The sequence below is a fragment of the Tachypleus tridentatus genome, chromosome 6 (genome assembly GCF_004210375.1).
Source record: "Tachypleus tridentatus isolate NWPU-2018 chromosome 6, ASM421037v1, whole genome shotgun sequence".
Lineage (NCBI taxonomy): Eukaryota > Metazoa > Arthropoda > Merostomata > Xiphosura > Limulidae > Tachypleus > Tachypleus tridentatus.
Window position 1 is genome coordinate 82,027,029 of NC_134830.1, and position 14,892 is coordinate 82,041,920.

At 35.2% G+C, this 14,892-nt stretch overlaps 1 protein-coding gene across 4 annotated transcripts in view; it reads left to right on the top strand.

Moving 5' to 3' along the window:
- The window catches only part of LOC143252918 (cGMP-dependent protein kinase, isozyme 2 forms cD4/T1/T3A/T3B-like), a 132,529-nt gene that overhangs the window by 100,482 nt on the left and 17,155 nt on the right, over positions 1-14,892 (top strand). For all 4 annotated transcript variants that reach the window (XM_076505783.1, XM_076505784.1, XM_076505786.1 and 1 more), the window contains exons 13-14: positions 6,224-6,313; positions 10,766-10,907. In XM_076505783.1, coding sequence (XP_076361898.1) covers positions 6,224-6,313; positions 10,766-10,907 — 232 coding nt within the window. The remainder of the gene's footprint in view (positions 1-6,223; positions 6,314-10,765; positions 10,908-14,892) is intronic.

Below are 14,892 nucleotides of genomic sequence, written 5' to 3' on the forward strand. Positions count from 1 at the left end.
ACTAAATTTGTATTGGTTCAAAGAAGAATTTCTCTTTAAATGACAGCAGTGTTGTGTAAGTTTGTTACTGCACACTACTAGAAATATTTGAAGAAAGTTAAAACTAATTTTATTAAGAGTCATACATGTTTTTTCTTTACAAATCCCCCTTGGTGTGGATTCCTGTACATGGTGAGGGAACCTCCCAGGGAAGGTACTGTTCTTTCAGGTTACCTTTTCTGGGATCTAAACATCCACCCACATGTTTGCTGTGTGTGGTGATCTGTGAAGGGGAGGAGAGGATCCTGGTGGTTGAGGGGTCCAACCCTAACACAGAACTTTGGCCTTGAATTCCTGTAGACGGGCAGCCTTTAGGTGGCCCCCTTTGGGTCAATTGGCTGGTCCACTTGGGCTAGAGTCAACCAAGTACCAGTGTTGGAAGTTCTCAACAGGTGTTGTGGACATTGTGTCTGATGCTGGTGTTTGGGTATAGTGTTCGCAAAACCCTGGTGTTGCTGCAGTGTCCTTGCTTGACATTGTAGTGCATCTGCTTGTAGGGCTCCATGGTGGGTGGGGTCAGTGGGCACCAAAATTTTCTTTTTTTCCTATGAATCCTCCAAATAACAATTTAAATAAAATACTGAAAAACAGTCAAGAGGTAAACGACCATGTCTTGAAGACTTTGATCAGCAATCTTCAACATCTGTACCACCAGTTGTACCTCATTTTCTCATCCTATATTCTCTTTCAGATATACCTTTAGGGCAAATGCCCCCTTTTTTATTCAGAAGGGACTGGAGGGACTTGCTGGCTCTCCAAAGTCAGTAAATAAGCTTCAATCTGGAGACATATTGGTTGAAACATCCACATCCTGACACAGTGAACTCCTTGAATTCAAAGGCAATTTGGAATGTACCTATTGAGGTTACCCCTCATGCTACCTTGAATTCATCATGAGGAGTTATTGTTGAGAGGGATTTGAAGAACATCCCTAAGTCAGAGATTCTCGCTGGTTTCTCCACCCAAGGAGTTTCTGCAGTGATGCACATCTCCAATTGCAAAGATGGAGTTACACTGCTGACAAATATCATCATTTTGACATTTACATCACCAGTGCACCTGCCACCATCAAGGCAGGTTATCTAAATTGCAGGGTATGGCCGTACATTCTAAACCCTCTCCAATGTTTCCAATGTCAGAGGTTTGGCAACTCAAAGACATCATGTTGTGGTTCCCCGACATGTGCTCGTTGTGGTGGCAAGGACCACGATACCATTGTGTCAACTGCAATGGTTCTCATCCTTCCTACTTTTGTTTTTGTCCTAAATGGTTGGAGGAAAAAGAGGTGCAGCGTTTAAAAATGACTCGTAACATTAGTTATCCTGAGGCTCGGAAATTGCTGTCCACCACTTCACCTTGGACCTATGCTGCTTCACTTCCACAACTACAGTGGGAGTGCAGACAGATCTCTCTGTGCCTTCAAGAGAATCATTCTCAAAACAATTGAAAAGGCTTTTGACCTCCATGGTTAAAAGAGTTGATGAATCAACTTCTTCACCTATCTCTGTTCCTCCTATACATTCCCACAAACCCCAAGATCTACATTCTTTGGTTTCAAATACAGGCATTTCTTCAGATACATCTTTTTCTCCCACCCCAAGATGCAAAACAATCATTTGTTCACGTCCTCAGTCATTGGAATCCCCTTGAAACAACAAAGACCTGTCCAATCGACCCAGGGCAGGATTCATGGAGGGTGTTAGATCTCCTCTGAATAAGGACAGTAAGGAAAAAAGACGTGGTCTTAAACAAAAGGGTTCTCCAGCTACTTCGCCTATGCATCATTAAAAATGGCCACCTTGATACAATGGAACTGTCGAGGTTTACGTTCTAATCTGGATGACACAAAACACTGATTGCTTCCTACCATCCTGTATTTTTTTTCCTTACAAGAAACATTTCTGAAACCTGCCGATACAGTCACCTTTTGACAGTTTTCTCAGTACAGAAATGACAGGCTGTGTGATGGACAAGTACATGGAGGGGTGGCACTGTTGGTTGATCAGCATGTGCCCACTCTGTCTTTGTCACTCAACACACCCTTGGAAGCCTTAGCCATTTGTGTTTCCTTTGGTCATACAATCACTGTTTGTTCTCTCTACCTGCTACCTGGAGAGACATATGATCAATCAGACCTTGATGCTCTCGTTGAACAGTTGCTGTTTCCTTTTCTAATCATGAGGGACATTCATGGACATCATCCCTCTGGGGAAGTGCTGTTATTGATAGGAGGGGTCACTCTGTAGAGCATATGCTCTTTGATCACAACCCTTCTCTTTTCAATACTGCTTCTTCCACTTATTTTCACGCACCTAGTCAGTCCGTTACCACTATTGATCTCTTGGATTGCTCCCCTTCATTATTCTCCCATTTTTCATGGAGGGTTGACAATGATCCACTAGGCAGTGATCATTTTCCTATACTTTTGAGAGATACTAGCCGTGGTCGATGCCACATTACCCCTGTGCTCCGGTGGAAGCTGGATCAGGCAGACTGGTTCATTTTCATTGCTCTCGCAGAACTTGATCCTGCCATCGTATGTCAGCCATCAATAGATGACCGTGTGGCAGCAATAACTGACTGTATTGTACAATCAGCTGCTCTGTGTATTCCTAAAACCTTGACACGTTTTCCTCTGAATCCTCATCCATGGTGGAATTCTGCCTGCCACATGGCATGGAAGTCTCAAAAACGGGCCTGGGATACTTTCCTTAGATATCCCACACTTTCAAACCTCATCCCTTTCCAGCGGGCCTGTGCACATGCTAGGTGGGTGGGACATCAAAGCCAGAAAGAATCTTGGATTAAGTTCACAACTAGTTAATTTTCTACCACCAGTTCCAAGGTCATATGGGACAGGGTCGTAAGGTCAGTGGGCACTACTATTCTGCCCCCTCTCGATCTTACTCTCTGATTGCCTAGAAGTAGCTGATGTCCGAGCATTGCTGATACTCTAGGTGAAAGCTTTTGCCAGGTATCTAGCACTTCTATTTGTTCCTCCACCTTCATGGCTATCAAGACTTGGGCAGAGCATTTACCTCGTTCCTTTCAAACTGACTATATCTTTGACTATAATCGTACCTTTACACTGGTGGAACTGAAAGTGGCCCATCATTGTTCTGGCAGTACATCTGATGGACCAGATGATGTACACCATGACATGCTGCACCATCTATCTCCTGCTTCTCTTGATATTCTTTTCAGTGCTTTTAACCGGATCTGGCAGGATAATGTTTTTCCTAATGCTTGGTGCCAGGCTATTATCTTACCTTTCTCTAAGCCTGGGAATAATCCAAAGTTTCCTTCAAACTACCATCAAATTGCTTTGACAAGCTGTCTCTGTAAGACCTTAGAGAGGATGGTTAATGCTAGTCTTGTTTGGTTCCTCGAATCAAACAACCTCCTCTTGCCCACCCAGTGTGGGTTCTGGGGACAGCACTTCACCATGGACCACCTAATTAGACTAGAAACGTCAATCAAGCCTTTCTCAAACGACAACGTCTTGTATCAATATTCTTTGACATTAAGAAGGCTTATGACATAACGTGGAGGTATGGGATTTTGCGAGACCTCCATATATATGGGTTACATGGCCAATTACCAATTTTTATTAAAAAATTTTTAATGGACAGGAGATTCCAAGTTTGTGTGAGTTTGACACTTTCCCGTTCTTTTTTACAAGAACTTGGGGTCCCTCAGGGCTGTGTTTTGAGTGTCACACGTTTCAGTATAAAGATTAATACCATCACTGAACAACTCCATCTCACTGTTGTACACGGGCTATGTGTCGACGACTGACACGAGATGTGAAAGTCGTCGAACATGAGATATATTGAACGGCAACTACAAACTGCCCTCAATCATGTACTGAAGTGGACCACAGTGAATGGCTTTAATTTCTCTCTCTCTCTAAAATCATTTGCATGCACTTTTGATGCCAACGGGGTATTGACCCTAATCCTGAACTTCGTATCAGTGAAATTTCGCTGCCTGTGGTCCCTGAGACCGAGTTCTTGGACCTTATCTTTGATTGTAAGCTGACCTTCATACCACATTTAAAGCAGCTACAGGTCAAATGCACAAGAGCACTGAACATCCTTCATGTCCTCTCTACCACCAATTGGGGAGCAGATGGATGTTCCATGTTAAAGATATATCGTACTCTTATTCAATCAAAACTCGACTGTGGATCACTGGTCTATGGCTCTGCCAGACCCTTGGCCTTAAAGATGCTGGACCACATTGATCATCAAGGACTTTGATTCTGCACTGGGGCTTTCCGCACCTCCCCAGTTCAGAGCTAATACGTAGAATCTCATGAACCTTCTCTGCACCTTTGCCGTTTGCAACTGTCTTTACTATATTCTACAAAACTTCGTTTCTTACCAAAGCATCCCACCTGGGGATGTGTTTTCCTTCCTTGGTGGGCCATACTTTTTCAGAACAGGGGATCTGTCGTTGCTCCTTTTGGCCTTTGTGTCCAGGCGTAATTGGACGAATTGGGTCTGTCCTTGGATAACATTGCAGAATCCACTGGTCAGCCCATCCACCATTGTTTATTACAGTCCCCAAATGTGATCTTTTTTAAGTCATCTGAGAAAGGCAGATACTCCCAACTGGAAGTACCGTCTTTTATTTACTGTACATCTTTTGAACAATCTTTCCATTCCAATTTATACGGATGGTTCCAAATCAGGTGACTCTGTGGGCTCTGCCATGGTTTGTTGCGGTTTGGCGGTTGCACGCAGAATCCCCTCTACAGCTTATGTGTTCACTGCTGAACTGTACGCCATATCTCTTGCCCTGGATCATATTGAAGCTGAGCAGTACTCAAACTGCACTATTTATACTGACTTGCTTAGTTCTCTACTGGCCATGGAATTGCTTTACGTTGGCTCACACCCTGTTCTCACTGATATTCAAAACTGACTGGCCCATTTCTCATTAACATCTACTTCTGTCCAGTTTTTCTGGATACCAGGCCACGTTGGTATTCGCAGGAATGAGCTTGCAGACATGGCAGCTAAATCTATCTGCTCTGACACTATCACAACTGTGCCTATTCCATATGTGGACAATGGTCCTGGATTCAAGGCTCGGCTCCATACCAGCTGGCAGTCAACTTGGAGTGAAGAAGACGACAACAAGCTTTTTAAAATAAAACCCTATATTGGACTTTGGCCGTTTAGCTTCCATAAGGTTCGAAAGGAGGAAGTTGTTCTAACTAGACTACACATTGGTCACAGTTTTTTAACTCATCGTTTTCTTTTATCTGCAACTGATGCACCAGTGTGTAGTTTGCGTAACACTCATTTACCGTAAGCCACATTTTACTTTCTTGCCATCATTACGACGGCACTATTTTAAACATATTCTGTCCCAAGGTTTGTTCATAACATTAGATAGTGTTATTGGTGACGGTGACACTGTCCACCTTGATAAAGTTTTTAGTTTTTTAGTGGCTCTTAATCTTTTTAATGTCATTTAAGTGTTTGATATTTATTCATTACACCTTTTTAATTGTGGTTTTTTTTAAGAGTTTCAGTCTCTCTAGTTCGATTTGAAACTGGAAAATGGCCATGAAATTAAATAACTCGACTCCAGGACTGGAAAGGCCAACTTCAGGTGACTAATGCTGCTGTTTGAACTATCCATTTGAACTACCCGTTAGTAGTCCTGGCGAGTTATTATTACAATTTTGCTGTATGTCTTTTAACACTTTTATTACTTTACATTTTGATACTGGCCATAATGACACATAACCCAGAACCAGGACTGGAAAGGCCAACTTCAAGTGACTGATGGTGGTTCTTGTACTTAACTGTTAGTCTTTCTGGCAGGTTATGATAATTACCATTATGCTACAGAAAGTATTTTACTTACTTTATTCTCTTACTTTGGTTTCTCTCTTAACATTGTAGAATAGGTGTCAACATTGGTCTTATGCTTTTTCTGTTTTTCAATGCTGTTTTGTTTTACCTTCATTTCCTTTTATAAATTTTACTACATTTACTTTATTTTTATCTTTTTACCTGACATGTGGCACAGATAGCCTAGCTGCTTTATGCCATAAATCACTAAATCAACCAACCAACCCATCTTTACAAATTAGTACACTAAAAACAACTAAGATTTATATCCCTTACTTCTTGTATGTACAACAAGAGATAATTTTTCATTACAGATTATACAAAACCTTCAAGGATTCTAAATATCTTTACATGTTGATGGAATCATGCTTAGGTGGTGAACTTTGGACAATTTTAAGAGACAGGTAGGTCTTTGCTTTATGCACATTTGTGTTAATTGTATTACAGTCAAATAAAACTCATTATCTTAAATTGTAAACATTACATTGTTAATTTTACTTGCCTATGAATTACCTTTTCTATAAGTATGTTAGTCTTACCTGTATTTACTCACCAGCTTGTCAATACACCTGTTTCTCACTTGCCACTTATGTCTCCTGCAAATATGTCATTATTATCATATTAAAATTTACACTAATTATTCATTTCTTCAGTGAAATGTTTCTAAAAATATTAAGTTTGTCTTTTCCTGTTACATTATTTTTGAACATTTGTAGTATAAAATACATTTATTTAGAGGCTGTAGTCATTAGAACAGTTTCAGTTGAACTGTTTGTTAAAACTTATTATCTTTAAATTTATGTACAAGTAGCAGATATTTGATAAACTTCCACTTTTTTTTTTCTCTTTGAAAGGTTTCACTGTTTGGACATTGTTTAATAAGTCCAAAAGTTTTAGAATCACATGAAATGTCTCTTGTTGTGCATGGTTGTCATTCATGCATTTTTGTATTTATACTTGTGTTTGGTATGATTTGATTAGGAATTTTTATTCTATACTTGTATATTGTATATAATTGTTAATTATAGTACAGTAAAACCTGTCTGAGGCAGAAACCTGTACAAACTGGAAATATCAAAATTTTGCAGCGTTATCTTAAGATTTTTCTTATAAAGACCCTCTATATGGTGGAACCTGCATAACACAGATGGAAAAGCTATCTTTCATCTACCTCATTAATCAATGTTCAAGTAATCAAAAATGTTTTTGATTGATATATTAATTTTGTATGTAATTAATAATTTCATTTAAATATTAATAAATTCTTAGAAATTTTGTTTCAGTAAGTATTGGTTAAATATATTCTGTTCTTTGTCATTATTTTTGCAGTTAAATTAAACAAAAAAATGGAACAAGAAAATAGAAATATTCTACTTTTCTTAGATAATGTAACTTGTCACCCAAAAGTTAAATTTTTAAATGTTCGTTTAGTTTTTCTTCCTCAATCTGTGAGATCAATTCTACAGCCACTATATAATGGAATTATAGAGTGTATAAAACTGAAATACAGAAAATTGATTCTTCAGCATATTATTGCAAACATGGACAACTCTAAGACAGCATCTGAAATGACCATGAAAATTAATGTGTTAGATGCAGTTGTATTTCTGAGTCATTCAATCAAATGCATAAAAGATGAATGCATAATAAAGTGCTTTCAAAACTGTGGATTTATTTTTGATAATGGCAGAGATTATGGAGAAGTTGTTTGTTATGGTAATTATAGTGAAATCAAACTCTGATTGAAAAGATTGATGCAGATGATTCTGTGAATGTTGACAAGAATGTTTTAACAGAAACTAACGAAATTGATTTAAAATCTACAATAGAATTGCAAGATGGTAACAGTGTGAGAGATGGAAAAGATAGTGAGGAAATAGAAATTCCTACTTCATTGCACATGGGAAGCTATTTTAATGCTATCTAATTGTATGTGGAAATGAAGGGGGAGAAAATGAACTTCATGAAAAAGCTGTATAATTGGCTTTCTCTTTTTACCACATGAGAAAGCCCATTAAAAAAACCAAAACCATTGAAATTAGACACTTTCTTCAAATAAATTTGATTAAGATTTTGTGTACTTATGTATATTTTGAATGTCTATTTTTGTTCTTATTCTAATAAATATAACATCAACAGTATAATAGCTTTATTCATAAACGTCTTATTTTCCTTGAGTCAAGCAAGTATAACATTCTGCTCAAAAGTTAAATATAATTATGGAAATGCATGTTCGCTATGTCTAAGCTGTAAAACCTGCTTAAGCCAGAAATTTTACTTGATCCCATGCAATTTTGCCTTAGACAGGTTCTACTGTAGCATTAATTTTAGAATAAGGTTGTAGAAGTTTATTTGCTTGTGTACCAAATTAACAGAGACCTGTTATTGATTCTATTTTGAATAACATATAATTTACTTTTGAATGTAATTCTTAGTGTATCTGAACAATTATGAATGATATATTTATAACATAAAGTAATATGTTTCTGTAAAGCAGAATTATTGCTGTCTTTTTTATATTTATATCTACACCTAATACTCTGTAATTTAGTGAGTTTTTCTTATATGCAATATATAAAAGTTATGGATTAATTTTTTGTTTTGGAATTGTTTTCTTGCTCGAAACATACAAGAAGAAAATAAGATATCCATGTAGATAAAAAGTAAAATTTTCATGCAAATATAGCAATATCTATAGAAACTTAAGAAATTTTAGCAAGAATGAACTAGAGTATTTTTGAAGATATACAAACATGCTTATTAAAGTTTATTAATTTCCAAATGTGTTTTTGTTGATCTACAAAAAATAAATTGTATACAAATATTATTCTTCTGGTAACAAGCTGTTATGTTTGTGATGTTTGAAATTATGTGTATATGCATTAAAAGGCTCTTAATGGGTGGCATTTTATGAGATATATGTTAATACCACACATTGTTTTCAGAAGAAATGTATTACATAAAGATATTGCTTAACATATTTATTGAATTGTTAAATTTTCTTTGAGGACACTTTCTTTAAAATATGGGCTAATTCACAAAGCACAAATATGAAAGAAATATTGCTGACAACAGTTCAGTATTTTACTGTAGACCTATATGTGTACATTATTTTTTCATTTTATTGGATCAAGTTTTGTGCTAATATATTATTATTTTATTTAATACTTTAGAAGAAGTATTTGGTATTTTACAATGTTTGTGTTAGTGTTCTGTACTTAATCAAGTATTGAACATAACATTTTGGAACAACATGAGATCTGTTGGTACATCTCAGCTGTTCCAAGCTATAAACCACTTAAAAAAAAAAAACACTTTAAAGCCAGCTAGCTGTTAATAATGGTAACTGAAGATGACTTTACCATGCCAAAATCTATACTTGTATCTCCTATCCCTACTATTTTACCTGTTTAATATGAAAAAAGATGATGCATCAACACTATTAATTCCCCTCAGTCTTAACATATATCAACATATATCTCGTATAACACCTCAGTCAGATTTTCTATAACTCTTCCTTTTTTTAAGAGATTTCAGCCTCTCCTCATATGACAACTTCCTCCTAGGCAATGTTCTAGTAGCCCTTCCCTGAACCCTTTCCAACAATCTGGTGTCATTCCTATGGTAAAGAGTCGAAGACTGAACAGAATATTCTAAATGTGGTCTAGCCAGCTACCTGTACAAAGAAATTATAACTTCTTTAGACTTGTATTCAGTATTTCTGTAGATACAATCTGAAATCCTGTTTGTCCTACCACTAGTAACAGCACACTTCTTGGATGATTTTGGACTGATTGACTATTACACCAAGATCTCTTTCTTTCATAAATGCATTGTTAAGGATATTTCCAACCAAATTATACTTCTAATTCAAATTATGATAATCCACATGCATTATCTTGCATTTATTGTAATTAAAACCCAACTGCCATTTATTTGCCCAACTCACTAAGTGTTCTAAATCAGCTACATTCTCTTCACAGCTAGTAACACCCAATACCTTAATATGATCTGCACATTTAAGTAATTTATTAAATATTCCCTCATTTATGTCACTGATGTAAATCAAAAAGACAAAGCCCTGAGGTACCCTACTTATGACATTAATCCACTTTGATTAAACTCTGTTTCTAATAGCTCTGTTTTCATCCATCCAGCCACTCTATCCAGTTAGATAACATATCTTCCACACCTGTAGAGAATTTTTTCCAAGCCATTTATATGCCACCTTGTCAATTCCTTTATGAAAATCCATATGTACCAAGTCTGCATCCTTACCCTCATCTATGTACAAAGAGGTCACATGGTTGGTCAAATTGAAAGTCTGCAGTGAGAGTTAACTGTGATGTTAGATTACATCATAATACATACAATTTTGAGTTAAATGTAAAAGGGGTTAAATTCTCTGTTTTGTTCCTTCCTGTGGGCATTCATTGTTTAAGAATTTGGAGTATAAGCCTCATAGTTAAAAAATGAGAAATGGATGACTGAATAAATTTATTTTCTAATTATTGTGATGAGTTTGTTTGTCATTAAATTATGGATAGATATATAAACAATAGCCAACTTAAAATTGAGATTGTAAATAACTTGCAAATTTTACCTATAATATCTGTTGATGATGAGTACCTTATATTTATGAAGAGAAAGCAAGTGAATCATATTATGAAATAATTTACCAGAACTTGATTTGTTGAAATGAATAATTTTATAACCAGATTTAATAGATTAAAATAATGTGCCTAAGGACCTACTACAAAAGCATGTGTGATACTGATATTCATTTGATATAAGATATGCTATGACTACATTTTCCACATTAACTAGAGAAGTAACTTATGTTCAAATTTTTTTAGAGGAAATTTTGATGACATGACCACCAGATTTTATACAGCTTGTGTGGTTGAAGCTTTTGACTACCTCCACTCTCGTCTCATTATCTACAGAGATCTTAAGCCAGAAAACATGTTACTTGATATTAAGGGTTATGTTAAACTGGTAGGTGCAATATTTTGGTAAAAAAAGCTAGCTGAAAAGGAAACTATATACATGGGGCAAAGTCTCTTGTTTTATTTTTAAACTCCCTACATCAGAAAATATTAATAATGTAAAGTACTTACAACCAGTTATGCTGGTTTGATTAGTCAAGTTGTTTTTTCTCTGTAGCTTGCAGAAGGTTGTGTGTATATAATGTGGTATATTTATGTGTAACTGATTATTTAGCTGTTATCAGAACTTTATCTTTAGAGTACTTAAACTGAAATGGAACATTGGAGCTTTTCTCTGACCATTTACTTGTTAAATGTTTAAGCAAACTTTGTATCTAATTTTTCACTTAATTTTCTTAAAGTATTTATATGTATGAATACACACACACACACACACACACACACACAGTGCCTTGCAAAAGTATTCACCCCCTAAAAGTAATGACATACAAATAATGTAAACAATTTTTTTAATGAACTTATCTTTATTCAAAACTGTAATGATCAAACTTAGTATTGTTGTAAAGGAGACTAAATGTTAGTAAAACCTGTAAAGTAAATATTAGATAAGTATTTAGCCAACTAAGTCAGTATAGTAAAACCCTGTTTAGCATTCATGAAGGATTCATAAGAACAGAGCTCTAAATAAATTGGCTCTAAACAGGGTTGTTTTAACATTACGTATATGGAGATATGTTACGAAAGGCATTGTTTCTTACCTGTCAGTGATGTATAATTTCTTCATTTCAGTACTTGTAAATTTCACATAAATTTACTTGCTATAATATTGTCATTGCTTGAAAAAAGGAAATTTTTATTAGCCTTCATTCTTATTTAGTCACAGAGCCATCAAGTAGAAAATCAGCCCCCTCCTTCCACACCCACCTGTCTTTGTCTTATCAAAAATTTTCTTTTTGATACAAGTTGGGACATTGATTGAGCCACTCCAGAACATTCATTTCTTCAGAAACCACTTCAGTGTGGCTTTGAATTGTGCTTTGGGTCATTGTCACACTAAAATGTGAATTTTTGCCAGACTATTTTAACTTATGCTTTCCACCATTTACCTTTCTGTAAATCTTGATAAGCTTTGCACTCTGTGATGATAAGTATCCCCATAACATGATGTAACCACCACCATGTTTGACATTTGGGATGGGGTTGAATGGGTCATGTATTGTATTGGGCTAGCACCAGACATATTACTTGGAATTTAGACATAAAAGCTTAATTTTGGTCTCATCTGATCACCAAACTTTCTGCTGCATTCACATGGGTTTTCACAAATTCCACACAAAATTTAAGGTGATTCTCTTTCAGTAATGGATTCTTTCTTGCCATTCACCCATACAGGAAAGCTTTGTGTAGGGATTAGGATATAGTTAATGTATGAACACTGTCTCTCATCTCAGATATGGAACCTTATACTGTTGACTTTACAGAGGCAACCCTAAGCAGTTTCCTGACTGCCCAGCTACTTATTTTGGGAAGATGGCATTACGTGGATGGTGTTAAACACATTCCACTTCTTAATGATGGATTTCATTCAACAGGATAATTAGCAACTTAGAAATTTTCTTCTAACTTTCTCTACCACTGTATTCCTTACTTATTTGGAAAGTTCCTTGTCCATCATGGTTGGTTTGTTCCATCATTATACGAGTTGTAGCTTGAACAGATGCATTTACTCTGAAGTCAGGTTAAACCACTTTGATTACTTATAGATAGATGCTATTGTACTAATTTTGTGACCTTTCAAACTGGTCTTTTGCACCTGAATTGATTTAGGAGTGAAGTAGCAAATGTGTTGAATACTTGTGCAGTTGAAAGTTTTCTAATTTTCTTTGAAAAGCAAACTTACCTATATAATACCAGCATTTATGTAGCTTTCTCAGTTTGGATTATATTTGATCGATTCTAAATGTAAAGTCCCATTTGAAAGTTTCAAAATTGCAAGCTCAGACAGCAACAAAACATAGAGACTTTTCAGGGTGGTGAATACATTTGGAAGGCACTGTGTGTGTGTGTGTGTACACACACACACACACACACACACACACACACACACAAAAACAAAATAACCTTCAAAACCTAGGGTACAATTGACATCCCACATTATAGCCTGTATCCTGGGGATCCTTTCAACTGATGCAGCATTCGTTTCAGCTTTGTTGTTTATAACAAAGTACACAGAAACGGACAGACAGAGACACAGAGATATGTATAAAACCACAAGGAAAGTTAATGAAAAGCAAGAAATCAAATGATTAAAAATAAAAAAAAGAATAAGACTTTTAGAGAAAAGTGCAAGTAGCTTATATGCATAAGTAAGAATTTATCATCTACTGTACTTAATCTTTAATTTCTTGTGCTAACAAGAATATTATAGAAAAATAAATGTGTCGTACAACTATTCAAGTGAATTTGTTTTTTGATAATTTACTCAAGATTAAGTACATCTGGTAGATTTACACACTCTGATTTCTTGAGCTTTTTATTGATTTATAGTTTGATTACTTTTGTTATTCTTGGCCTATTTTTCATTTTATTGTTTACTGACTCTGCTACCTTAAATGGACTTGGATAAAAGTTGGTATATATTTTGACTATGACCCAACATAGAAGTGGTTAGTTTATCAAGAGTCAAGGTTGGGAAATTTCAAAAAAACCCTTGCCTATTAACATGGAGTCCAATTCTTCATTGTTTAAGCTCCATAATTCAATCAAACATTATCAGATTTTGATAGAACTTGCTGGGAAAATTCAGTATATTATTTTTCATTGTCCTGCTAAGAATTACCTGTGCCTGTTGGTAATTACAGACACATGGATTGATTTTTTTTATTTTTTGAGAGCCAAAATGATCAATGCTGTGTAGTAGAAGGTATGCACTTTACTAAGTAACCCCCTAGTTTGGATTTTTTTTTCTTTTCCCTGTGGCTTGGTCATCATTGGTGGTTATAAACTGTATACTGAAATAACACAAGTTTGAGACAGCTATTAAATACAATATGCAACCATTCTAATTGAATTTTTTTTTTTAACTATGCCTAGCTGGTGTTAATTCTTCATTCAGTTGATATATTTATTTATATATACATTAATCCAATGAAGAATTAATGCTAGGTGTGGTGTGTTTAGTGTATGAGAAAGAAAGATATGCTTAATTCGGTATGTATTGTACTTGTAGATGGTTACTATGCTTATATTGTGTTCGTCTTGGTAGTAGACAGTGTTTCGTATGATTTTTTTTCCATTGAGTAGACTTTTGCCTTCATTTAGAATATATTAATTTCTATAGGAAGACATAAGTTTACACAATAAAAGAATATTGTATGTTTAGTGCTGTGACTGAAACAAATAATGCACATATTTAAAAAAAACAGGGTGTTCTTGTTGAAATAATAAAAGCAAAGTGTTATATTGAAACAAATTATAATTTTGTTGGAGGCAGTGGATGTGATTTTTTGAAGATACACTCAAGATACATTTGTAACAACAGCTATTTTAATTTTAAAACTTACATGAGAGAATATAGCAATATCATCTCTTTACTTTGAATGATATACTTTAAAACAACTCTTCAAAAAGAAAGGCCAAAAACAAAAGATTAAACAAAAAAGACAAGTAAAACCCAAGGTATGAATTACAACTTGAGAAAGGTAAAATTTATTTTGGTAAAAATAGTAATCTGTAGAAGTAGGCTCTGCTCAGTGGTAATGATATCTTATCAATCAAAGACAACCTCCGTTTACAAACCTCATGTGGAAAAACAAAATTAAGATCAAATATAGGTATGCCCACAGGTAACTCACCATTCATCATGTACAACCAGTAATGGGAAGGAGACTACTATTAATGAAATAGAATAGAATAAAAAACAATGTTAGAGCAAAGTACCTTGTAAGTTGAAAGTAGTATTCCAGTTCTATGTGGAAAAAATAATGTCTTTGTTGAAAATATTTTAGTTTTAATCTTAACTTTCTGTGGATTTG